Source organism: Diabrotica virgifera, chromosome 8, assembly GCF_917563875.1.
Source record: "Diabrotica virgifera virgifera chromosome 8, PGI_DIABVI_V3a".
Lineage (NCBI taxonomy): Eukaryota > Metazoa > Arthropoda > Insecta > Coleoptera > Chrysomelidae > Diabrotica > Diabrotica virgifera.
Window position 1 is genome coordinate 48,942,519 of NC_065450.1, and position 27,918 is coordinate 48,970,436.

Sequence of the window (27,918 nt, forward strand, 5' to 3'; positions counted from 1 at the left end):
ATGTAGGATATAAATATCTCAACACCATGTAATTAAAAGTTCTTGCTAATTTGCAAAACCTTATGTCGATGGCTTAGTGTGAAAACCTCGTATCTCATTAAATTACAATTTTACAGGAGAGGCAAAAACTGATTTTCTGCATAATATAACCTAAAAACAAAAATTACGTTACATATTTTTAATTCGAGCACATTGAGACAGGGGTGGTGTCTGATATCTGATATTGGCACAGAGCTAAAAGTGTTAAAGTTGCTAATAAATTGGAAATACAAATATTAACTATGAAAAACACGTAAATATCCTTGCAGTATATAGAGCCTTTGCCCAAGTAACTATGATAACCTCGTATATCTTGATATATGTGTTTTTCATCTCAAATGAGGTTGTGTTTATTATTATTTTCGAGGTTTTCATTTTTCATAGCTTATTGCACACCTCCAAATACTAGGTCGATACAATACAAATCTTTTGATTTAAGGTTCATAAAATGTTCCTATATGCCGGACTACCTTTTGTTGTTCACAAAAAATATTTCTGCAAGTCGAATCTCTTAAACAAACACTCCAAATTAAGTACCAAATTATTGGTTATAAATATACAGTAATCCCTCATTATCCGCGGTTTCACTTATCCGCGGTTGCGATATCTGTTGAATCTTTAATGAGAATGTTTTATTATTTTTATATATTTTTTATAATTTGACCAGTCGCGTTAAATTACTCAGGATACACCACTGGCGCTTGTTCTTAGTAGTAATACTACGGCAATTAGTTTATATTTCAGAAGGTTTAAAATACCCGCGAATGTAGACGCTGATCTCAGTGTCTTTATTTTTGTTGATATGATAATACATATTTCACAGATACGCAATTTCATCATATTTATTTCTATGTACTAATATACATATCCAAATTGGGATTATGTCATATTCTTCTTTGGATCGTGGATCCCTCGCCAACCACGGTTTCACCAACCGCACCTTTCTCTTCAGAACGTAACCCTCACGGTTGAAGAGGGGTTACTGTACCTGGTATTCACACTAAATCAAGAGAGCAATTGATATACGTGGTTTCCTTTTTCGGCTGTAAAAAATAGTCTAGTGTATTTGGAATTTTTCTAACAGTTGTAAATCATAAGATACAAGGTTTTCAAAGTAAAACCACCAAAATGTCATTTTCGAAAAAAAAAATTAGATACAAGGTTTTCGCACTAAGCCATCGATGTACTGATAGGCTTAGCCCGTCCAAACTAAACCCTCTCAACATAACATTAATTTGTTTTCATGTTAATGTAATCAGTTGCATTTACATACTTACTTTCTTCATTGGTTGTTTGCTTTTCTTCAAACGGTGTAAATTTATATTCATCTTGTTCTACTTCAGTTTTTAGGAATACCACATTTTTTGAGTCTAAATAATCAAATGCGTCGTTTGCAGTTTCTCTCTTAGGTTCTTCCTTAATTTCGATAGCATCCAAAGGACCAACACACGTCTCATCTACCTTTATTTCACAAGTTTTTTCGGTAGCTTCTTGTTTCATTTCCATATTTGATTTTATGTACCCTGCTTTGCATAAATTTGCATTATTGGACAGTATCGTATGGCACAGCTAAAAAATCATTCTCTTGTCTCTTTCAGCTTCAGATTCAGCTCAGCTATGTGTTCTCTGTGTTCAGTTCAGTCACCATATCAGCTGATCAGCTACAGGACAGGCTACAGCTTCTATAATAATCTTCTATTCTTCTAATTCTCTGCTCCTGCATTTTGATGACGGCGCATCACAAATTTACCTTCCACGCGCAAATGAATGACAGCTTGTGGAGTTGCCATATCTTCGATTTTGAAATAGATGTCTGTAGTCTGTGTGTGCTGTTTGTGCCGCGTGAATTACTCGTGAGAGGTCTAGAAGAAGAACTGCAGAGATACAAAAAATTAACCTCTTTAAACATGACGATGTCGGTTGTCACGCATAGAGTTAAATATTAGCATAGAGAGAGTATCATTCAGAGCGAAGTGACGACACCATCTTTTTTATTTGGATCAGTGCTGTTTCACTCTTACGCAAAGTAAAGCTGCTACAGTTGTCCTCCTCTTCCGTGCCTATATTCACACTGAATGTCATCATAGATTTTCGGTACAATGTGTTAGAAAGAGATGCAACAAACCAGTTCATGAGATCTTGTCGTCAGGAAGCGCGGAAGGTAGGCTCCCTCTATGTTAATATATACCTCTATGTTGTCACGGTTGTCACTGTCACTGGTTGTCACAAACAGGTGTTGTCATGTCCATGTCATTTCTGTTGTCAACAAAGTAGTCTTGCATTAAATAGTTGATAAGATAAGATAATATTCGTCATTTTATACAATGTAATTTAAACTCTTGGATAACAATTCTTCTCATATTATAGCTTTTATAAAATAACATAGATCTGACTTTTTTATGAATATTTCTTAAACGCCAAAATGTCTTTCCTTGATGTAGATCCCTGGTAAGTAATGAACACTAAATGATTTGCGTTTTATTAGAATTTGATCATTTTAGGCTGTATGAATATGAGTGTTGCGAAAAATTATATCGGGATATAATGGAACTACTTACACAAAGAGAAAAATATCCAAGGATCAGTGATAATTATTCTAAAGCATCAGCTGTTGTCCGATTGCGTTTAAAACAATATAATGAAGAAGTTAGTCAGTTACATCTAAAATTGGAAAATAAATCTGGCACAGGGAGCATGTATCCTTTCTGTAAGACAATAAAGTGACATATAGTAAGGTTCATACTCCTCATATTTTGGCCTCTTATGCTCTTATTCCTATTATACATAATTAATTTCAGAATTTAGATGTAATAATGTTACTTTTATTTTTTTATCTCAATTTATTCCTATTATACATAAATAAAAGTACAGTGGAGTGGACTCCCTCTAATGAGAACTGAAGTGACAGACTAATTACCTCCTTATAGGCCGATTTCATTATATCAAACAACAATAATTGTGCATACAAATGAATATGTAGTTTAGTGAATCCATTCCGAGCAATATAAGATGCTAAATATTGTTTGAATGGCGTTTTTGGAAAAGAGTCGGTGGATAAAGAAGAAGAAGGTGACAGGCGGTGGAGTTTATTTCATCACTGGCCTCCATAAGCACATCTCGGTGCAAAAAAATCGATCCACTTAAAAATTTGGTCAATTTGATGTCTCGAATTTCCTAAACCTGTTGTCCGATTTAAGTGATTTTTTTACCATGTTATAGCCTTATTCATTAACAATATTGCTGTAATAATATTATTGCTAAACAGGTACACTGTTATTGTATACCGGGTGTACGAATCAAACTGTGTTTTTTTCTCAAAGTTCGCATCACCCTGTGGACTATTCTAGCATTTATAAAATACTGAAATTAAAACCCAACTATAGCTTCTGGTTTTCTAACATTCTTTTTTTAGATTCATTCGCTTATGTTGGATAATAAAAAAGTTAGGTACTTTAACAACTGGCCATGTTCGTCATCAGTGCAGGGTTTTTCTAAATAAGTTCGACAAACTTTAAGGGGTAATTTTATGTGAGAAAATAATGAAAGTTTGCTTTATAGTCATATGTCCACAAACGCTTCGTTTCCGAGATACGGGATGTTCAATTTTTATTTACAAACTGACGATTTATTTATTGCTTTAAAACCAGTTTAGATATGCAAATAAAATTTGGTGGGTTTTAAGACGTAGTTATTGCACATTTTTTGACATACAATTAAGAATTTTATATTCACCATTGCCGGTATACGGGTAATATTATCGGTCATAATACCCGTTTGTGCGCCAATGGTGAATATTAAATTCTAAATTGTATGTCAAAAAATGTGCAATAACTACGTCTTAAAACCCACCAAATTTTATTTGCATATCTCAACTGGTTTTAAAGCAATAAATAAATCGTAAGTTTGTAAAAAAAATTGAACATCCAGTATCTCGGAAATATGACTATAAAGCAAAATGTCATTATTTTCTCACGTAAAATTACCCCTTAAAGTTTGTCGCACTTATTTAGAAACACCCTGTACTGATGACGAACATGGCCAGTTGCTAAAGTACCTAACTTTTTTATTATCCAACATAAGCGAAGGAATCTAAAAAAGAATGTTAAGAAAACCTGAGGCTATAGTTGGGTTTTAATTTCAGTATTTTATAAATGCTAGAATAGTCCACGGGTTGATGCGAACTTTGAGAAAAAAACACAGTTTGATTCGTACACCCGGTATACAATGACAGTTTTTCTGTCTAACAATAATATTATTACAGCGATATTGTTAATGAATAAGGCTATAACATGGTATAAAAATCACTTAAATCGGACAACAGTTTTAGGAAATTCGAGACATCAAAATGACCAAATTTTTAAGTGGATCGATTTTTTTGCACCTCAGTGTATTTTAGGAATTTCTGTATACAGGCAGCTGGGGTAATTATTTATAGCTGTCACTATGCCAAAAACAGGTAAAGAAACCCTCTTTTAAACCAAATATGCCTTGTTATAGAGGGTTATTGTTCAATAGGAATTTCATGGAACACCTAATGTACCACATTATAAGCGATACCTGTGTTTGTTATAGAGAGAGTATACTTTTCTTTATATTGGTTTTAAGGGTGTAGGCGCAAAAGTTCACGCCAATGTGTTTTAAATGCATTTATTTTTTTTAATCCTAAAAAATCAGTAAGTATTTTTGAAAAATTTAAACGCAGAATGAAAGATTGCATTAATACCGAATGCCGAAAGTCCCTGAAAATTTCTATGTTTATTTTAATAAGTCATAAGTTCTGTGACCACATAAGCACTATCTCAATAAAGGCATCTAAACTTCTCGGTTTTGTTACTAGGAATTGTAAGTAATTCTCCATTAATTCAACAAGATTAGTGTATTGTTGCTTAGTTAGAACTATTTTATAATACTGCTCATTTATTTGGTCACTCTACTTTCAGAATAATATTGATATGTTAGAAAGAGTCCAGCATAAATTTTTGAGATATTGTGCTTACCATCTTCACAGTACGATTAGAAATCATGATTATTCCCTTATTGGACAACAATTATCTTTACCCCCACTCAGGGGGCCTTGCATAGATCAGACATGGCTTTATTGATTGTCCAAACGTGTTAAATCAGATTAACTTTAATGTTCCAAACCAAGCTCTAGGTTACCACAATGTTTTCAAAATTCCTTTCCACAGAACCTATGGTATTCCAATGGAACCCATTGGATAGATACATGGGCTATTAAATCATTTCCATTCTGATATATTATTTAATATAACTTTAACTCTGTTAAAAAGATCTCTTGCTTTGTGATATTATGTAGGTTTGGTACTGTTAACTTATATGTACTGTAATTTTAACTGTTAATGGGGTTATCCCTTATAATAAATAAATAAAAATAAATAAGTTACAGGGGTGAAAAAAAAAAGAGAAAATTTAGTGTGATTTTTAATTTCAAATCTTTTAGCCCAGTAAATGAACAGGAATACGGCGATACCTTGTAATTTTCAGGGGCAGCATCGAATTGTATGAAAATTCGGATTTAGGTTCTATTTACCCTTCACTTCAAAGTTGAATTTGTGCCGTTGGTTACTTTTTATTTTTTAGGGGTGGACCACCCCTATTAGAAAAAAATCGTATAATTGTAAATTAAGAGGTGTAATTGATTCAAACCTTTTAATGAAGTGAATGAATGTGAAATAACATAGTTTAAAATTTTATCATAGTTTAACCCCTACATGTCACCCCCTAGAATAGTTAATATAAGTCAAACAAACAATGTCATTGAATACCTTGTCGTTACTGATTTGCATGGAAATTTGGATTTAGGTTATACTTACCCTCCATTTTAAAGTTGGACTAATGCCGTTGGTTGATTTTATTTTTAGGGGTGAAAACTACCCATATTATAATTGAATATTTTCACAGCCACCTAATAAAATTCTCTCGTAATTTTTGTTGCAATTGATGTTTGGACTAAAGAATCACGAATAACTCACAAACTAAGGGACTTAGGTATAGGGAATGCTTAAGAAATAAAAAAGTTACCATAGAATATCATTTCATTAACCCTTTCGCAACGGGAGTTTTTAAACGTGCCGTGCCCCAGATACGGGGTTTTTAGGCCTTGCGGTTCCGTGCGCTTTCGTTTAACACTTCCGCGCATCTATGCATTTCCCTACTTTTGTGGTAAACAAGTTCGTTAGTGTAAAATTGAATAAACAAGTACACAAGATAAACGTTTTATTCATTATTTATAAAAATGAATATAACGTTTCCCGCTCTGAAGTACATTTTGATGCGAGTGAATATATGCGCCTCCCTTATATATGGCAAGCAAACTTTTGCACGTATATGCGGTTCCCGACGTTAAAGGGTTAAAATACTAAAATACAGGGTGTTCCATTTAAGAAATCTCAAAAAATACTCATTCCGACCAACCTTGTACACTAAAATTAAACATTTTGCTATATTAATAATATTTAACAATGGTCAACTACCTATTCAAAAATCCTTTGAACATAAATAGAAATTTTGATGTCGAATCACTTTAATCCTACAGGATGTGAAGGTTGTTACGAAATTAACAATTAAACGTAATTATCTTTTAAACTACCTCATATAATATTACAAAATTCTATATTTTAAGAAAAAAGACATCAAGCAGAATCCAAAAATGTAAAAATATACAGAGTATTCCATTTAAAAAAACAAAGGTTTATGTCACCCTGTCAATACGAGTGGCCCTATATATTTGAAAATATTTTTAAGGTATGGCTCTGTCTATGTCCCAACTTTTACCTAAATAACTTTTTTTCGTATTTCTTACGACAAACGAGTAATTGGACTTCCTCGTACTAATGCCCCATCCTGTATGTGGTTGGTTTTTGACCCATAACTCGGATACTTTTTAAGCTATAAAGTACTCAAAAAAACCATTTTGTAAGCTTTTCTAAGGGCAATAAGATTATTGAAATTTATTTTTTTTAATCCCTTATTTTTTAAAATAATTTGAGTTGAAAGGGGTTGAAAGAGTCACTAATCACGAGAGTATGCAACCTTTACACAGCCATATCTTTTTATCGTACATAAAAACTAATTTTTATCGTACATAAAAACTAATTTTTATCGTACATAAAAACAAAAAGAAACAAAGTATTTACACAAGCAAAACCTATATTTTTTTATTGTTTGAGATTTTTCGCAACACTAATACTTTTTAAGTTATTTTGAAAAAAGTGTGTTTTTCCAAAATAAAAAAAACATTTTTTAATAGAACACCAATTTTTTTCAAAAATAGCATTTCAAACCGGTCAAACTTACAGATCATACTAATAATACATATATGTATAAAGTAAATGGTACTGCGGTAAAGATTAAATTCATTTGGGGTGCTAAATAGGGGGAGATTTTCACGATTTTTTTATCAAAAAAAAGGTGCCAACTTTATTTTGAGCGTAACTTGCTCAATTTTGATGCTACAAACTTTTGTAAAAAATTAAAACAAATATTTTTTAAACACTTTAAAATAGTTTCTATCTGTTTTTCCCTAAAAGTGCTTCATTTTTTGGTTACTTCGCGTTGAAGTATTCGATTCCGAATTTGACGAATAAAAACGAATTTTTCATGAGCTACAACTTTGCTTTTGCTGGGTGCATAGACTTAATGAATATACCATTTTATTCGTTTTTTTTACAGGCTACATTTTTGCTGAGAATATTTTTTCGTTAAAGTACTTACTTTTTGAGTTATTTGCGAAACACCGCCTGAAAACGTGTTTTTTTTGTTGAAAAATACACATTTTAACTCGAAAAGTATTAACATAGTTCAAAAAACCTTATAGAACAAAAGTTGCTTAGAATTAGTCAATTTATTCATTTCCGGATTTATTTTAAACATATGTTTTTTCACCCCCGAGAAGGGGTAAATTTCACCCCACAAGTCAAAGCCACTAACGGCACCATTTCAACTTTGAAGTGGAGGATAAGTAAAACCTAAATACAATTTTTTAAGCAAATCCGTCTTGTCCCTGAAAATTACACCCCAAAACGGTCACTTACTGGACTATTTCATTCAAAAGAAACTTTTTGTTTATTCTAAGTGACTTTCGGCCCTCGGTAATAATGTAATCTTTCATTCTGTGTTTAAAATTTAAAAAAATACTTACTAGTTTTTTCAGGATTCGAAAAAAATGAATGCATTTAAAAAGCACAGGAGCTGAAGTTTTGCGACTACGCCCTAAGTCATTGACAAAAGTTTTTTTTCCCTTATTGGCTTTGGATTACTTGATCCATTCAGCCACGATAGATAATAAATTACTGTTTGCTACAATATTCCAAATATAATAAGATTACGTACATGATTGACAAAAGTTTTAATTGAATTCTTAGTGGAGTCAATGAAGGTGGATATGAGTTATTACCTCAGATTTCGTTGAACCTCCATCGATTTTCATAAAAATTGGTGAGTGGTTAAAGAATACCTCAAGGAACAAAGGTGACATAGTGCCAACTTGCGCTTTTTGCATTTTAGGGGTGAAATACACCCCTTTTTTAAAAATTATTTTTTAGATTTCTGAAAGTGCAGTCACTGTAAGTTTTCACTTCCTATTTTGTTGAACCTTCATCGATTTTCATGAAAATCGGTAAGTAGTTAGAGGATACCTCAAGCAATAAAAGATATATAGCATCAACTTGCGCTTTTGCATTTTAGGGGTGTAATACACCCCTACTTTTTAAATTGTAAAAAATGCAGATTTCCGCATTATGGCGCAAGTAATCTCGTTTAATTAAGAAAAATAAATATTTTTTTTTATATTTATGTGCATGAATTACATCTATTTTTTAATTTTTCAAAACTTATAGCAACCAAAAATCCGAAAATTAACAAGTCGAAAATCACGAAAACCTTATTCTTCTATATTTCTGAAAGTGTAGTCACTGAATGTTTTCACCCACGATTTCTTTGAACCTTCATCGATTTTCATGAAAATTGTTGATTAGTTAGAGGATACTTCAAAAAACAAAAGTGATATGGCACCAAGTTGCGCTTTCTGCATTTTAGGGGTGAAATCCACCTTTTTTTTAATGATAAAAATGCAGATTTCAGCATTCTGGCTCAAGAAATCTCGTTTAGTTAAGTAAAATAAATATTTTTTTACATTTATGTGCATGATTTATAATTTTTATTAATTTTTTAAACCTTATAGCAACCAAAAATCAGAAAATTAGCAAATCGACAATCACGAAAAAAATTAATCTTTTATATTTCCAAAAAGGCAGTCACTGAAGGTTTTCACCCCTGATTTCGTTGAACCTCCATCAATTTTCATGAAAATTGGTAAGTAGTTAGAGGATACCTCAAGAAACAAAAATGATGTGGTACCAACTTGCGCTTTTATCCTGGGGGTGGATGTTACCCCCTTCTCATGGGTGAACACTATTTTATTAAAAATAACCCCATAATTAGATAGAGGAGTAAATTCTAAGCAAACTTTCTTTTATCAAGTTTATAAATTTTTTATTTAAATAATATTTCATAATTTAATAAAATATTATTGGTACAGTAAAACCTGACAATAACGGCCACTAAAAATAGAAAACAATTGGCCGTTATAGAAATGTGGCCGCTAATGCTAGGTTTCCTTTTCCACAAATACATAAAATATAATTGAAAATTTATTTATTTTAGTAATTAAAGCAAATCTAATTAAATATAATGCTACAAACAAACGGAACATACTAAAACTAAATTCAATTTACTACAATATAAAACAATATCTATACGAAAAAACAACTAGAAAAACAGAATTTTTGTTTTACATTTTTTTAGATAAACGAAACATACTAAAACTAATTTAATATAGGTAATACATAATATAAAACAACATACTATAGCTACTACGAAAAATACGCTTATCACTAAAGTATCGTCGTGCTTCCATGCTATATTCAACAAAATCAACTTGGTAGGGCCTTTAATTAGATAGCGCAAATCACTTTGGCTGATTTTGTCTGCATATATATTATGTTTGAGGAATCCCTTTTTTTTTGAGGACATTTCTCAAGTATGAATTCACATTCATGGTATATCGTTGCTATACAGGGATAATAATCTGTGCAATGTTATGGTACAGGCTACGTTAAATATGAAGTAAATGTGGAAGATATACACTGGTTATTCATTTCAATTTAATTTGATTGTTTTTTAATCGTTCACAATATTTAAAATAATTAAAGACATAAAGTGAGGGATTTCAAAAATAAATTCAGTTCTCACTGGCAGGGTGGGAAATAATAAAGTGCCATACAATAGCATTTCATTACAATGCTCATTACAGGCATTACAGGCTGCTCCGTTTGAGAAAACTCATACTCTCAAACTTTGAGAAAACACTCATTCAGTTTCGACCAACCCTGTATTAGCTAAAATTAAACATTTTGCTAGATTAATAAGTTCTAACAATAATAGATTATATTAGAAATCACTTGAACATAAATTGATTTTCTGATGTAAAATCACTACACTTATACAGGGGGTGAATATTGCTATGAAATTTGAAAATAAAAACGTAATTATCTTTTAAACTACTTCGTATAACATCACAAAACCTGATATTTTAAGAAATAAAACATAGAGGAGAATCCAAAAATGTAAAAATATACAGGGTGTTCCATTAAACAAAAGATAATTTTGTTTCACCCTGTCAATATGGGTGGCCCTGTATATTTGGAAATGTATTTAAATTCTGATATTATCTATGCCCCAATCTCACCTAAATAAACTTTTTTCGTATCTCCTACAATAAACGACTAATTGGACTTCCCACAACCTGGATACATACAAAATCTCCGCTATAAATTTTTTTCAAAGAAAATGTTATTGGTTTTTTTTAAAATAACTCCGTTAAATTTTGAAATATGAGATTTATCCAAAAACCATTACAAAGCTAAGTAAAAGTTCTATAACACTGTATCAAACATAATTTTCTAAATCCTTTATTTTTTTTTAAATACAAGGTGAAAGGGCCCCGTTTACATGGTTCTCGCAGTAAAATTTAGGTTTTAAATGTTTCTATCTCGGTTATTTTTTGTCGTAAAAAAATATTAAAAAAAGAAAAAGCTTAAATTTTGTTCTCTACCATTTTTTAAGTATATCGAGTATTTTTGGAGTTATTATCAAAAGAAAATGAAATTCACGAAAATTTGAAAAATTCTAATTTTTTTTTAATCGTATTTTTTTTTCAAAAATATGCATTCTAAACCGGTCAAAATTGTTGAAGTTATTACTCATGTTAAAATAAATAAAGTTTTAAATGGGTTACTATAAATTTTAATTTTTGTGGAAATGACGTATGTTTCATTTTTCATTCTTCCCTAAAAAATCTGAAAGGGTCCTCTTATTTCCATCATAACTTGCTTAATTTTGATGCTATCGACTTCTTATATAGCTTTTTGATAGTTACCTTTAAGTACTTTATTAAAATGTTTAATATCTATATTTAACAAAGTGCATCGTTTTCCTGTTATTTAAGCTTGAATACTAAGATTTGAGTACTCGCGGAAAAAATATACATTCAGTTGCATCTAACTCACTTTGTATATGTAATAAAGGATTTTTCGAATAAGGAGCTTATTTATTTTTATATTATTTTCGATTTTGGTAATAACAACTTTTTTGAAGAAACTTATGGTTTTTGAGTTATTTATGAAAAACTGCTTTAAAACATGGATTTTTTTTCAGGAAAAATCAAAACTTTTGATCTTTAATAACTCAAAAACTATTGATTTATTGAAATAACTTTATATAACAAATTTTACTTATAATTTGTCCCTCTACCGATTAGTGGTATTATTTTTAATAAAATAATTTCCACCCCCGAGAAGGGGTGGCATCCCCCCCAGGGTAAAAGCGCAAGTTGGCACCATGTCACCTTTGTTTCTTGAGGTATCCTCTACATACTTACTTTTCATGAAAATCGATGGAGGTTCAACGAAATCGGAGGTGAAAACCTTCATTGACTCCACTATCTTATCTGTAGAAAATTTCATTGCAAAATGTTTCTTAATATGTTTAAAGAAAATGTTTGTGTATTTATTTACCATTTTCCTCAATAATATTATTAGAACACCTGCAGAGTTTGAGAGAAGAACTAGACAAATTGAAACCTTACATTCAAAAAGTATTCAAATGAAAAAAATTTTCGATGAACAAGTCGTTAGTAAATCACAAGAAGATAGAAAAGATTTGATTGGATTTGGTACAGCCAACCTAGATGGTCCAAGTACAAGTTACTCGGTAAATGATCTTAAGGAAGCCCAAAAACGAATGATAGGACGTAAGTTATCAGCAGATAGACAGGGTTTCCCGAAAGTATCGGGACAGTCGAATACGCTTCGCGAAATGAACATCTGATCAAAAACTGAAAAATATGTGTTCAATATTTTTCAAAAATCTATCGAATTATACCAAACACAGCCCCAGACTCCACCCCCTGGCATAGGCGTAACCCGGGGGTGGTTTTGGGGGTTATAACCCCCCCCCCCCGCTTTTGGATGTACACTTTGAGATATATACGCTTAACACCATTATTATTCCATGCCCCCAGAGACCTTCAAGTAGATGTAACCCCCCCCCCCCCCTTAGGATCAACCTGGTTACACCTCTGCCCTCTGGAGGTGGGGTGGGTGGTAACTTTAAAATAGGAATCCCTATTTTTTTATTGCAGATTTGGATTCCTTACGTAAAAATAAGTAACTTTTATTTTTTTGAATTGTGAATAGGTGGCGCTATAATCGGAAAAAACAATTTATCCTGTTACACCAAACAAATTATTGAAACAGTCTAATATCTCGAGAAATACAGTTCCAAATGAATAACCAAAAAACATGTGTTTAATATTTTTCAAAAACCTATCGAATAGCACTAAACATGACCCTCTCACTCCATCTCATGGAGGTGAGGTGGGGGTAACTTTAGAATCTTAAATAGGAACCCCCGTTTTTTATTACAAATTTGGATTCCTCATGAAAAAATAAGGAATATTATTTATTAGAGACATTTTTTGGAATTGTTGATAGATGTCACTGTAATTGAAAAAATACGATTTATTAGTGCCATCTATCAACAAATCTAAAAAGTGTCTCGAATAAATGTTACTTACTTTTCTATGAGGTATTCAAATCTGCAATAAAAAATGAGGGTTGCTATTTAAGATTGTAAAGTTGGGATGGAGTGGGTGGTGGGTTGGGTCGTGTTTAGTGTTATTCGATAGGGTTTTGAAAATATTAAACACATGTATTCTGCTTTTTGATTTGGAAATGTATTTCTGGAGATATTAGTATTAGACCGTTTCTATAATTGGGCGGGATTCTGCAGAAAGGATCCAAACCACACTTTGTTAAAACTGAGATATTAGCCAAAACTTTACGATAAAATTTAAAATTATCTATTAAAAATAATCATGGTTTAACATTAAAATCGTCAATATATGCATTAGATTTGATTTAACACATACTGCTTGATTCAAGAAAACATTTGTTTTAAAAAAAATCCACTTTTGTGGCTTGGTTTCCTTCTGCAAAATAACCTAAGTGAATTCAAAGTTAACAAACATTTATTTTCCATTATTGAGTTACATAATCAGGCGTATAATATAAAAAAATGTTAATATGAAATTACTGGGATTTAATAATTTGTTCGATCTCAAAATCTGGAAGTCCCGTGAATTCAAGAAAACAGTTGTTTAAAAAAATCCACTTTTGTGGCTTGGTTTTGTGGTTTTCCTTCTGCAAAACAACTTAAGTGCAAAACAACTTAAGTGAAGTTAACAAACATTTATTTTCCATTATTGAGTTACATAATCAGGCGTATAATCTAAGAAAATGTTAATATGAAATTACTGGGATTTAATAATTTGTTCTGGAAGTCCCGTGAATTCAAGAAAACAGTTGTTTTAAAAAAATCCATTTTTGTAGCTTGGTTTCCTTCTGCAAAATAACTTAAGTGAATTTGCATAAAGGAACCAATCCACATGGATCTTTTCTGCAGAACGCTGTCATGCTGCAACGATATTGTTGGTTGGTTCTTTCGCTCATAGAGGACGGTATATATCAGGGGTGGTCAAACTGTGGCTCGCGAGCCACATGCGGCTCTTTGAAGGATTATTTGTGGCTCTCAATAAATGTCCCTAAATTACTTTTAATTTTTGTTTCAAAATGTGGCAACCAATATAAAAGACTAAGCATAATATCAGGACTTGGCCAAGAAGACCCCTTATCACTGTTGATATTCAGTTTGACCTTAGAATATCTAATAAGTAAAGTATCATCTGAGCTGACAGGAGGATTTGCGAATCGAGGATCAAAACTATTGTTGGCCTTTCCTGATGATATTCCCGGTGTGCAAGTACTTGGAAGGGGAAACGAGAAACGACCCTGCGCGAGTCGCGGAGAAATATTGCAACTATCTTAAATAATTCATATTGTCAACTGAAATTGTCAAATTGACGTATATTTCATACCTTCTGTCAATGAAGCAGAAAAATTATATATTGCTCCACAATATTGATATGATATGCAATTATTATATAAAGGTAAATTTAATTAATTTTATTTTGCTTGCAGTACTGCATTTTAATAACTAATTTTATTTACTACATACAATTGTTGACGTTTTCATAACATAACCTGAATCTTATTTTTTCTTCTTATTATTTTTTTGGACTATGGCCTTGACAATTATCCAGTAACCAGGACTAATATAATTGGCCAATATAATTAAAAGTGCGAATTTTAGTATAGAGCGTAGAAATAGGGGTCGCTTTTCCGAACTTGCACGGTCCCAATAGGTGCAGTCGATCATTCTACAAGAGACGTGAGAGAGGTGTTTTCACAACTCAAGGAAGAAACAGGTAGTCTGGGCCTTCGAATAAATGAAGAGAACACGAAATACATGCTAGCAACCAAAAATCTAAGATCAAGAGTTAGGCAGAACATAACTATTAATGACCACAACTTCGAAGTAGTAAAAGAGTAAATATCTAGGAACGGTAATCACAGATGACAATCACATTATAAAAAGAGGTCTTAGCAAGGATAGCTGCGTGGAATAGAGCATTATACTCCCTATCATCATTACTAAGATCTAAGCTGCTAAAAAAGCAATCTAAATTAAGACTATACAACCAATTATTCGCCCAATTGTTAAATAAGGAAGTGAAACTTGGACTCAACATCAGTGGGGAAATAAATCTTCTTCAGATGCAGATCCACTAATGGATGTTAGCGATCGCATTTTTCATTAACTCTCTGTTTCTTGCAAAATGTATCAGAGATTGATTGTCGTTAATCCCTGTCCATTGCTTTATGTTTCGGAGCCAGGACATTTTCTTACGTCCCATTCCTATCTTGCCTTAAATTTTACCCTCGATTATAAGTTGGAGGAACTGGTATTTTTCATTTCGCATGGTACGACTTTGATACACAGTTTTCCTTTTCTTGATGGTTTCGAAAAGTTGGCGTTCTTGGTTGATTTTTTAAGGACATCTACATTTGTGACTTTCGCTGTCCATGGTATCTTTAGGATATGGCGATAAAGCTACATTTCGAAAGCTTCTAATCTGTTTATATCTCTCGTTTTGAGTGTCCAGCCCTCTACGCCATATAGCAGCACCGACCATATGTAGCACTTAGTAAACCTTAGTCTTAGTTGAAGATCGAACTCTGAACAGGTCAGTACCTTCCTGAATTTTACGAAAGCTTGTCGAGCTTGCTCAATGCGACATTTTACTTCCCTGTCCGATGCCCAGTCTTCAAAAAGCCACGTTCTCAGGTATTTAAAGGCTATAGCGGGATAAGATGGTCAAAAATGCCCCCGCACCAATCAGCCCTGCTACTTATGTTTTCGATAAAGGATATAAAATTATGTCCTTATGCAAATTTTTAGCTTCCCAGAGGTCCTAAAACGTCTTAAATCGAGAAAAGAAGAATTTTTAGGTTTTATTTTTTTGTGAGCGCAATTTTACTTTAAAAAATCTGAAAAAATTCAAGAGGTTGTATCTTTCGAATTCAAAACAACCTAATTTTTTTCAGATTTTTGTAATAAAAAATGAGCCCAGGAAAAATTTTTGAAATTTTCAAAAAAATTTTAGGTTATGATAATATGATTTGGCCAACTTTTAAATAGTATTTTTTTGAGTACTTTTTGCCGTTCTTTTAAATGGCAGAGGCAGAATTTTTAATATCTGAGCGGAAAGACCGAAAAAATCGAAAAAACCGTTTTTGGCTGTCTCGAGATGCATCTCGGGACAGCCAATTTTAGGATTTAAGATCCTGACTAAAACAACTGAAAAAAAAAACTAAAATTGTGAATTTTGTCATAAAATTTTTTTTAAAACTTTTCCAAATAACTTTGTCGATATCTGTAACGCGAAGCAAATCGAATTGCATATCGAAAATTCACCCCGTATGTGGATTTGCAGTAGGCCGTGTTTAAAATTTAAAGTTCAGTTGACTATTTTAAAAATTGTGAACCATCACCCTGTATGACTGTGCAAAATTTCAAATCTGTATATATTTTTATAGCCGAAACATGGGGGGTCTTCATCTTAAATGCGACACACTGTATCTTATCAATTTGATAATTTATTGCAACTAATATAGTCGTATCTTTTATAGATTCAAAATATACAATCAAAGTACTGACTAATCACTAATTTTATCATAAAAAGTTCAAATTGATTGCATTGAAGTATTGAACCAATTATTAATGTGTATTAATAATTAATGTGTATTAATAATTAATGTGTATTAATAATGTGTATATAATTATGTGTAATAATATAATATAATATACAGAGTGAGTTTTATGTATGGAAACCCTCAATTATCTCCGAAATGGCTTGCACGATTTTTATGGATTGTGGTGGGTTGGGGTTTTCTAATGTGGCCGATATTATAGTAATACTTACATTGTTGTCAGATCTTCCGTTTTTCTGAAAATCTAATTAACTTTGTTACAAATGGAACACCCTGTATATTTTTTGCGTTTTGAAGTCCTTAAGAAATACTGATTATTTTCCATGTTTTATTCCCTATACCTAAAGGCCATAATTTCGGAGTTATTGCTACATTTATTTAAAAAACTTTTTAAACAAATTATAAAAATCAATTTTTTCGGCCTGGGTAGACATTATTTTACGTTCTTTGGACCATTGGGAACAAAAAAAGTTCTTTGGTAATTTTTCTCCAAAGTTAATCTTTTTCGAGTTATAGGTAAATAATTTAAAACTGAAAAGAAATCGAATAATTACGATTTTCAAGTTTAAAAAACACAATCAAAAATATTATTTTTGAAACTGCCAAGTATAGAAATTCAAGCTAAAGCCTTATTTTATCAGTTACCAATAAGTAATTTGAGCTTGTTTCATTCTAAAATATTGTTTTTTAGTTGTTAATGCAGCCCGATGTCCTCTCATATGCGCTTCATTAACATTTATTAAAAAGCAATGTTTCAGAATAAAACGTGCCAAAAAATTTTATAGCGAGCCCCTGGAAGATGGGTTTGGGTACTCCACAGTTTCAAAAATAATGTTTTTTATTTTTGTTTTTGAACCTTGAAAATCGTCATTATTCGATTTTTTTCAGTTTTAAATTGTTTATAACTCGAAAACGATTAACTTTAGAGGAAAATTACAAAAGACCTTTTTTTGTTCCCAATGATCCAAAGTACGTAAAATAATGTCTACACGGGCCGAAAAAATTGATTTTTATAATTTCTTTAAATTTTTTTTTTAAATAAATGTAGCAATAACTCCGAAACTATGGCATTTATGTATAGAGAACATAACATAAAAAATAATCAGTATATCTTAAGGACTTCGAAACGCAAAAAATATACAGGGTGTTCTATTGGAAATAAGAATTAGATTTCCAGAAAACGGAACATCTGACAACAATGTAATTATCACTGTAATATCGGCTGCATTAGAAAACCCCTACCCACCAAAACCTATGAAAAACGTGCAAGTCGTTTCCGAGATACTTGAGGGTTTTTATACATAAAACTCACTCTATTTATTATAATAATTATAATAATATTATATTAATACGCATTAATTGGTTCAATATTTCAATGCAATCAATTTGAACTTTTTATGATAAAATTAGTGAATTAGTCAGTATTCTCATTGTATATTTTGAATCTATAAAAATACGACTATATTAGTTGCAATAAATTATCGAATTGATAAGATACAGTGTGTCGCATTTAAGATGAAGACACCCCTATGTTTCGGCTATCAATATATAATATACAGATTTGAAATTTTGCACAGTCATAGAGGTTGATGGTTCACAATTTTTAAAATAGTCAACTGAACTTTAAATTTTAAACGCGGCCTACTGCGAATCCACAAACAGAGTGAATTTTCGATATGCGATTCGATTTGCTTCGCGTTACAGATATCGATAAAAGTTATTTGGAAAAGTTGTTCCAAATATTATTATAACCCCACATACCAAATTTTATGACAAAATTCACAATTTTAGTTTTTTTTTTGCAGTTGTAGTCAGGATCCTAAATCCTAAAATTGGCTGTCCCGAGATGCCTCTCGAGACAGCCAAAAACGGTTTTTTCGATTTTTTCGTTCTTTCCGCTCAGATATTAAAAATTCTGTCTCTGCCATTTAAAAGAACGGCAAAAAGTACACAAAAAAATACTATTTAAAAGTTGGCCAAATCATATTGTCATAACCTAAAATTTTTTGAAAATTTCAAAAATGTTTCCTGGGCTCAATTTTTATTACAAAAATATGAAAAAAATTGGGTTGTTTTTTATTCAAAAGATACAACCTCTTGAATTTTTTCAGATTTTTTAAAGTAAAACTGCGCTCACAAAAAAATAAAACCTAAAAATTCTTCTTTTCTCGATTTAAGACGTTTTAGGACCTCTGGGAAGCTAAAAATTTGCATGAGGGCATAATTCTATATCCTTTATCGAAAACATAAGTAGCGGGGCTGATCGGTGCGGGGGCATTTTTGACCATCTTATCCCGCTATAGCCTTTGCTCACTTTTTCAATGGACTTGGTGTTCAGTGTTATGGTGGAGTTTTAAAGTGCATCCATGTTTCTGGAGATGATCATGAATTTGGTCTTTTTGGTATTAATCTCTAATCCCATTCTCTTACTTTATTCTCCGATTATAGTGACAAGTTGTTGAAGATCGGCTATGTTGTCACAAATTAAATAAAAAAGCTACTGGGAAATAAATAAGCTGCTGGTATTTGAAAGCAAAGTCCTCAGAATGATATTTGGTCCTCAAAGAGAAGAATAATTTACAGGAGAGTGGTACTGAAAACACCGTCAGACATATAAAAGCTAAGATAAGATGGACAGATTATGTGGTAGATCAGAAGAAGACAGAGTGTTAAAGACGGTGTTTTTTGAGAGGCGATAGAAGATCAATAGGCCATCCCAGAAAAAGATGGAAGGATGATAAATAATCAAAGTATCCTGAATTAGTAAAGGCTGCTTGTAGAATTATTTGAATATTTGAAACAACGATGTGAACCATTTTATTTCACGTTAAGATTCGTGAAATCTAAACGGTTAGAAAAAAACTTAATACCTTTTATACACTTTTTAGATAATTATTTAATTGCGGCTCGCGAAACATTTCAAATTTTGAAAAATGGCTCGGACTATCAAGGAGCTTGGCCACCCCTGGTATATATCGTATGTGGCTTGGTTCTTTTCTGCACAAGTATCTGCGGGGTATTTTACAACCTATGAGACTATTAACAGGAAAAATACATATTTGTGGTTTGGTTCCTTTCTGCAGAATCCCGTCCAATTTACCTAGGGTATCAGGATAAGTAGTTTTTTCCGATTATAGCGTCATCTATCCACAATTCTTTATCTCAAATAAAAGTTACTTATTTTTGCGTAAGCAATCCGAATCTGCAATAAAAATGTGGGTTCCTATTTAAGATTTTAAAATTACCCCCACCCCAACTTTAAGGGTGTGGAGGGAATGTCGTGTTTGGTGTCATTCGATAGATTTTTGAAAAATATTGAAAATATATTTTTTCGTTTTTTGATCCGATGTATATTTCGTGAGATATTCCACATTCGACTTTCGCGCTACTTTTGGGACACCCTATATATAAAAAACAAAATTTTGATTAAATTAAATTATTATTATCCCAAACAATTAAACTTATAATAAAGCCATTTAGTAGATACTTGAATAAAGTAATAAATTTATTTAATAGTTTCCAAGTACCTGCTATGGTCCTTTTCATAGGCATTTTTCAGTGCGTCACAAATGATAGAAAAAAGGTAAGTCCGTGATAATACACATTTATTCTAACATGACATTTTAGTTAAATCTGACAGTTGTCACATTTTATTTGTAATTTGACATTAAAACAAATCAATTGTGTTTATTGCATTTATAAAATGGTATTTTCTTTGATTTGTATAGTCTTATAAATTGTACAGATTATATTCGTAGATATATTATATAATTCGTAAATAATTTTTTCGATTATAGCGCCATCTATCGACAACTAGAATAAATGTTATAAATGTCTGTAATCACGGACGTGCCTTTTTCTGTCATATACAATTTAATGCGTTAGAAAGAAATCGAAAAACTGTGACGCACTGAAAGATGCCTATGAGAAAAAGATTACGTATAATTTCAATGCTTGTGGATCATTATTTTCACTCATACGGAATCGGCCGACGTAATAGTGCAAGTCTGCAATACGTGTGTGATCAATTCACACAACGCCAACGGTTTAATAAACGTTCTCCAAGTAATGCTGTAATTTTCAACAACCTTCAAAATTACAGCATTACTTGGAGAACGTTTATTAAACCGTTGTGTGAAATGATCACACACGTATTGCAGACTTGCACTATTATGTCGGCCGATTCCCTATTAGCGAAAATAATGCTCCATAAGAAACACTTTCTCCTTAGTACTTAACACCATTTTTGACAATTAGGCCTTATAGACCAGTAAGGATCTGTTTTTAGATGGATGTGAGAGGTGGCATTCAGATTTTTGCGGATAAAGTAAGGTGATAATTTCGTTAATAATAATTGACTTATGCTCCTTCTCAAAAATATGCCCGGAACAATAATAAAAAAAATAAAATATTTAAAAATTTCAAAAAATTTCGTTTTTTTTTCTACTTTTTTTGCTTATAACTTAAACATTATTCATTTTAGAACAAAGTCCTATAGGAATAAAACAAAGATAATTAAATTTTCTATCAGATGCGATTGGTTAAAAATGTCTCAATTTATCACCCTTGCTTCAAAAAAGTAATAAATATAAAATAAGGGGGCAAAACAACCTGTCCTTATTCAATGATTTTCCATCACTTAGGTTACACTTGGAGCCTTCCTAATTCGCTTAGAAAATTTTTGTAATGTACTAAAACCGTACACCAAATTTCATTAAAATTGACTTTCTAGATTTTGCATAATAATTTTGCAATCTAAACTTTTTTTTAAAAATTAAAATTTTTTAAAATCTTGCACAACAAAAACTAGAACATACAAAGATTTTTCAATTTTTCTACATATAAAGAAGTACTCCACCTATCTAATACACTTTACAGAATTGAAATCGGATTATTTAAGCAGCCTCAGCAATGTTTTAAAGTTATAAACAATTTTTTAGCTTATAAACAAATTAGTGCTGTAGCCAGGAGGGGGTGCTACGGGCTCCTTTATTTAGATGGACTTACCCAAGTTTTTTATGTATTTTGACCCGTAGAACACGAATTTTTTGGGTAACAGTTGATCCGGATATCGATAAGATTGTTATAAACAAAGAACTTGAGGAATTACATAAAATCGATTTTTAGCAAAATAAAACATTTTTTTGTATTTCTTGGGTAATTCTAAGCAAAAAATGTTCTTACAAGTTTTTTCGTAGGATGCATAGTTTTCGAGATAAACGCGGTGGAACTTTCAAAAAATCGAGAAATTGCAATTTTTGAACGCGAATAACGCTTGATTAAAAAATAAAATAGCAATTCTGCTGACAGCATTTAAAAGTTTAAGTCAAATTATACCGGTTTTAATTATTTGCATTGCTAAAAATTAATTTTTTATTATTAAACAAAGCTATTTGTTTATAAGCCAAAAAATTGTTTATAAATTTAAAACATTGCTGGTGCCCCTTAAATAATCCGATTTTAATTCTGTAAAGTGTATTAGATAGGTAGAGCACCTCTTTATATGTAAAAAAATTAGCCAACTTCTAAATGGTCTACTTTTTGTTCAGAAAGATTTTAAAAAATTTGATCTTTTTTAAAAACATTTAGATTGCAAATTTATTATGCAAAATTTATTAGGTCGATTTTAATGAAATTTGGTACACGATTTAAGTATGTTACAAAGAATTTCCTAAGCGAATTACTAAGGTTCTAAGTGCCACCAAAGTGGTTAAAAATATTGAATTACAACAGACTTATTTTGCCCCCTTATTTTGTATTTATTGCTATATTGCAGAAAAGGTAATACCTTAAGACATTTTTTACCAGTCGTATATCATACAAAATTCAATTATCTTTATTTTATTTCTTTACGACTTTGTTCCAAAACGAATCATTTTAAAGTTATAAGCAAAGAAAGCAGAAAAAAATCGATGTTTTTCGAAATATTTAAATATTTTAATTTTTTTATTAATGTTCCGGGCATATTTTTCGCAGATCCTTACTGGTCTATTAATAATTAATTGTTTAAGGATTTCTTGACAGGTCTCTACTAGTTAATTTGAATATGACAGCGCGCACAAAGAGACATCTGTGTTTCAGTTTCAGTACTGTTTATTTTGGGCAATACTGTATTTTATTTATGTTATATTTTCACATATGCTGCAATATACTCTTATACAAGTAAATATGAATGGCATATGCATTAATAAAGAAACCCAAAAAAATTATGCTGCTTGTATTATGCACATGCATTTTGCATATAATCCAGACTCTATTAACCCATTCGCTGCCGATGACGCGACGGCACGTGATATGGTTACTTCAGTCAGGTGCTGTTCACGTACCAGTGAGTGCTATGGTTACTTTAGTCAGGTGCCATTCAACAGAACGGTTCTATTCTCTTTGACAGGCAGCGAATGGTTTAATATATCATTGTATAGAGGGGGACTCTTTACAATATCTTATTAATTTGTATTGTGATTACCTGCTAGCACTTTGCTATCCTATATTATATATTTTTTCTTTTTAGAACAAAATGAGGGACTCGAAAATTTGTCAAAAATTATTTCTAGGCAAAAAGATATAGCTACTACTATAACCAATGAAGTTGATTACCATAATGGTGAGTATTAGTGGCTTTGTGCACAAAGCGAAAATTGTTAAACATTTATACTGCCCTCCTTAGCCAAAAAGGCGTATCTCAAAAAACCCAAATTTTCACAATTCACACTTTTGTTATATATTCATCAGCACTCACACTTTTTTAATATTTTTCAATATTAACTGCCTTAAAGTGTATTTTATAATATAATTATATTTTAGATTATTAAATTTTTTAAAATTTGTTACTATATATAACCAAACAATGAGATAAGCCTTTTTTGCTTGGTATATAAGTCATAAATTTCACTAATTGAAAAGGGCGTTTCTATCGAAAACAAACCAGTCAGTGTGATACCTTTTTAGTGCTAACAGTATTAATTAGTTTTAAGGGAGTTTTCTAAACACTTGAAACTTAAACACATTTACCAAAATAATTAACTTAATAAAGTACAGAAACCAACAATAGGCTGAATTCAATAAAGATTTAATTAAATAGCAAAACTTTTTTATAAAATCGAAAAATGTATTAAACAGCCGTTTTTTTAATGTTTTACACACTCAGTTACAGCAAAAAAACTTCCACAAATTAACAGTTCTAATCAGACACTGGAAGATTTTCCCAAAACTTTATCCGTGGTTTTCCTATAATTCCTCCTAGGTTTTTGATTATGTTGTTCTTCTTTTCAGTAAATGTTCTCTTATAAGTTACTTGAGACTTCGGTTTAGGAAAAATGTGGTTTTTTGTGATTTTTGAGTTTAGAAAATTGATTTCCTTGTACTCCTTTTCATCAAAGTCATTTTTGTATTTAATTGACTGTTTACCTCTTGAAAAACTACTTCTACCATGTCATGCAGGTACAGTCGTGGTACAATTTTGTTGAGTTTGTATTGAAATGAGAAGTCATTCCAAACAAGAAAGTTTTTTAAGTCCATGACATGAACATCAGTTCCAATTGATGCATTTTTGACTGCAGTCACAAAATCTGTAAAGTCATAATCTGTTCCCCATGCGTGTCATGGACAGCTCCACTCTGTGATTGAACGAATCTGCTGCCATAAATGTATGGCCTGGTTCAAAATATCTTAAAGTTACCTGTGAAGTGTTTGTTTCATCTGAATTTATTAGGTAAAACAAAGCAGAAAATAGAGACCAGTTTTTGTTTTGAGATGAACAGTTATCTAACCATATTGTTATGTTTTCCACATCTCTTTTAAACAAAAGAAATTGGTTAAAAGTACTGATTAACTCGTCTTTGGTCCGACCAAACAGGCCATGGTGCCACACAGTAGCAAAAGGTTTGCAATGTTTTTGCCTTTTTCCCACTGGTACAAATGTTTCATTGTACACAGATACTCTATGTGTAAATATGGCAGATTTAAACATCTCTAGCCTGGGAAGCATAATTTCTTTTTCCATGTCTGCGCAATAAACTATACTTTGCATTTTCTTCCTTTTCTTCGTCTTCAGTGTATAATTGTTTTGATTTATTTGACTTTTCCTTGTGAGCTTTCCATTTAGTGCAACTCTCACATGGCTCATCCAGGTTTTCTTTGTCATAGGTTTTGTCATGTTCATTAAATTCCTGACACAACTCGCATTCCTCGTGGCCAAGTTTAACTATTGATATAATATTCATGTCTTTAGCTACTTTTCTATACTTTTCATATGAACACACAAAAGAAGGATTTTTTTCTTTGAAGTCTTTAAACATACAAGTGATGCTCAATTCGCTGGTAAGATATAAACTATTAGGAGCCATACTCCCTGCGATAATGAGCGATCGAGGGTCCAAAAGATTTGATGTGCTGTTTGATTAGGTCGCTATTAATCTTGTTGTGCGGTTCTTTCGTACATATTGAGTCTTTTGAGGAACTAGAGTTTCTGTTGCTTTTGAAAATGTTCCGGAATACTTTGTCATTACCTTTGTCATAACCTGAAGTACTTATAAAAAAACTTCTTCAAACTATTACAGATTCTCCATTTTTATTTTTCAATGTGTAACAAAATGAGTTGTTTCTTTCATGAGCCTCAAATGACAATGAATCAGCTGAGTTAGGTACTCTCGCGCTCACCTTGCCATCTGGCACGTGTTACAATCCTTAGCGAATTAGGCATATCTCAGAGATAGGTCCTATTCGCTAAGGAAAGTTGTCATTTCAGGTTATTTGTTTCTAAAACAAAGTGCTTTAACTCACAAAAAGGCCTTTTTTGCTAAGTAACTTGAGATATGACTTTTTGGCTTACGATCTGAACAATTTATTGAGATGCGCCTTTTTTCTTAGCGTTTTTAGCCTGTTTCAGTTGAGATACGGCTTTTTCGCTTAGTACTATGTTCCGGTTAGTACATGGCAACACTAAAGTGAAAAGAACAGAAAATAACAAAAATTTGAGATACGCCCTTTTGGCTTAGGAGGGCAGTATACGCCAGTCAATGGGAGCAATAATAGGATGATATTACCTCCGAATTCTATCCTACTGCATGGATTTTAATGAAATTTTGGGCCTAGCCTCTACTTATCTCCTAATTCAAAGTCTACCCTATGCCGATGTGTGTTTATCTTGGGGGTGGTTCCCACCCCTTCTCGAGGGTGGAAAATTTTTGGTTAAAATTATCACGGAATTCGCTAGAGAACCTATGTAATTCTAAGCAAAAACTGTTCTTCAATTTTTTTTGGAAAACTCAATAATTTTTGAGTTATTCGTGGTTGAAAATTCGTCATTTTCATTGAAACATAATACCTTTTCGAAAGGTTTTTTGCGAATACCTTAAAAACTATGCATCTAACTCAAAAAATTATGTTCAACAGTTTTGTAAGTTATAAAAAACAAAGAGACACTTGCCTCCATAACTCTTCTAGTTGTAATACAAAAAGAGATATGGTAGGTGAAAATAGTTTGTTTTTGAGTACATTCTCAAATTGGTGTATTCAACTTGAAATAACAGAAACGGTCGATATTATGTGTATAATGCTACCAATACCTTTTTTGGTGCTTGAAAAGACCTTTAAAATGAGCTATACTAAAGGTACATTACAGTAAAACTAAGCGAGATATGCATTATTGCTTTCCATTTTTTGGATATTAGTATGTGATCTATCTGATTGCCATCTGTTGTGCCAGGTATCATCCATGTTACTTTATGCTCTCTTCTGTACATGAAGTTTGTGCTTATAAAGTAACTGTTTGTTATTGCTGCTAGTTGGCATAATTTTCTTCCATTATCGTTTGTCTCGTCATGAATAGTTCATTACTTCTTTGAATACTTCCTTATTCTTGTTTTCTTTGCCTACTTTTGCATTGAAGACAACTACAAATATATTATCCCTAATTTTCAGATCTACTGGATGATTTGGGAAATCAAATGGATCATACCGACACTATACTAGGTACTGCTACAAGACATATCGAAGTTGTGGACAGAAAAGACAAAACTTGTGTATATTGGGTGATAATAATTTTATTATTTATAAGCATTGTAACAGTTTCTGCAATTTAATAGATAATAATCCATACCAAAGCTTTTATTAATCAGATTTATTATAAACATATCTTTATTGTGTATAGTATGGCATTTATTTTTATAAAATAAACATTTATGTAAACATCGATTTTTTTATTTATATGTAAGTGAAAATGTTTGGTCTCAAGTCTACCCAGAAAAATTAAAGTGACCATCTAAAAAAGACTAATAAGACCACTGCTAACAAATAATGGAAACAATAGTCGAAGAGTTCTACACACAGAGTTATCTGAGTTAGACACATAATCGGTCAACTTTGACCGGTTGTAGGTACCTATGTATCTCAGGAACCACTCTCCGCAGTTCAACTTTTTTTGCAATACTGTTTTATTAATTTAATCTAGTTGCCGAAATGAAATGTTATGTGTGGTCTATTGTATGCTTGTGAGACATGGACGTTAAAAACCACAATGCTAAACAAATTAGAAGCATTCGAATTGTGGTGCTATCGACGAATCCTACAGATATCGTGGGTTTCGCACACTTCCAATGAAGTTCTTCAAATGATGAATTCAGAACGTCTGCTTATAAGCATCATAAAGAGGAGAAAAACAGAATACTTCGACCATATAATTCGAGGACATAAATACCATCTGCTTCGCCTTATAATACAAGAAAAAGATGGATTGGTCGAAAGAAACTTTCATGGCTGCGTAATATTAGACAATGGTATGGCTCCACAGTAGAAGAATTATTTCGTGCAGCAGCCGATAGAAAGAGGTGTCAGGAAATTGTAAACATGATGACGACCAACGTCTGAATACAGACATGGCACCTAGAGAAGAAGACTAGTTGCCGAAATATTCTATTTCTTTATAGGTCAAAAAATTGTTTATAATTTTCAAATATTCCTGAGGTCGCTCAAATAGTCCAATTTTAAATCTGTTAGGTACGTTGGATAGGTCTAGTCACTAGTGCCTTTTTATACGAAAATTATAGTTATTCTGGTGTATCATAATTATTCTGGTTATTATTGCTGTCGTAAATTTTTAATTAACAATTTAATTGTTGCTAAACTATTT

At 31.7% G+C, this 27,918-nt stretch overlaps 2 protein-coding genes across 4 annotated transcripts in view; one reads left to right on the forward strand and one right to left on the reverse strand.

Moving 5' to 3' along the window:
- Positions 1 to 2,074, reverse strand: part of LOC126889971 (zinc finger protein 501-like) — a 46,224-nt gene extending 44,150 nt beyond the window's left edge. For 2 of the 3 annotated variants that reach the window (XM_050658757.1, XM_050658755.1), the window contains exon 1: positions 1,317 to 2,071. In XM_050658757.1, coding sequence (XP_050514714.1) covers positions 1,317 to 1,545 — 229 coding nt within the window. In that variant the 5' untranslated portion in view covers positions 1,546 to 2,071. Of the gene's footprint in view, positions 1 to 1,312 lie in introns of all 3 variants that reach the window. The other variant, XM_050658756.1, reaches the window with a different exon arrangement.
- Positions 2,075 to 2,258: 184 nt separating this feature from the next.
- Positions 2,259 to 26,978, forward strand: LOC126889973 (syntaxin-8). The gene is made up of 5 exons (XM_050658759.1): positions 2,259 to 2,487; positions 2,541 to 2,735; positions 12,159 to 12,370; positions 23,302 to 23,394; positions 26,712 to 26,978. Exons 1-5 carry the CDS (start codon positions 2,462 to 2,464, stop codon positions 26,870 to 26,872), a joined length of 687 nt encoding a protein of 228 aa, XP_050514716.1. The 5' UTR covers positions 2,259 to 2,461; the 3' UTR covers positions 26,873 to 26,978.
- Positions 26,979 to 27,918: the final 940 nt, after the last annotated feature.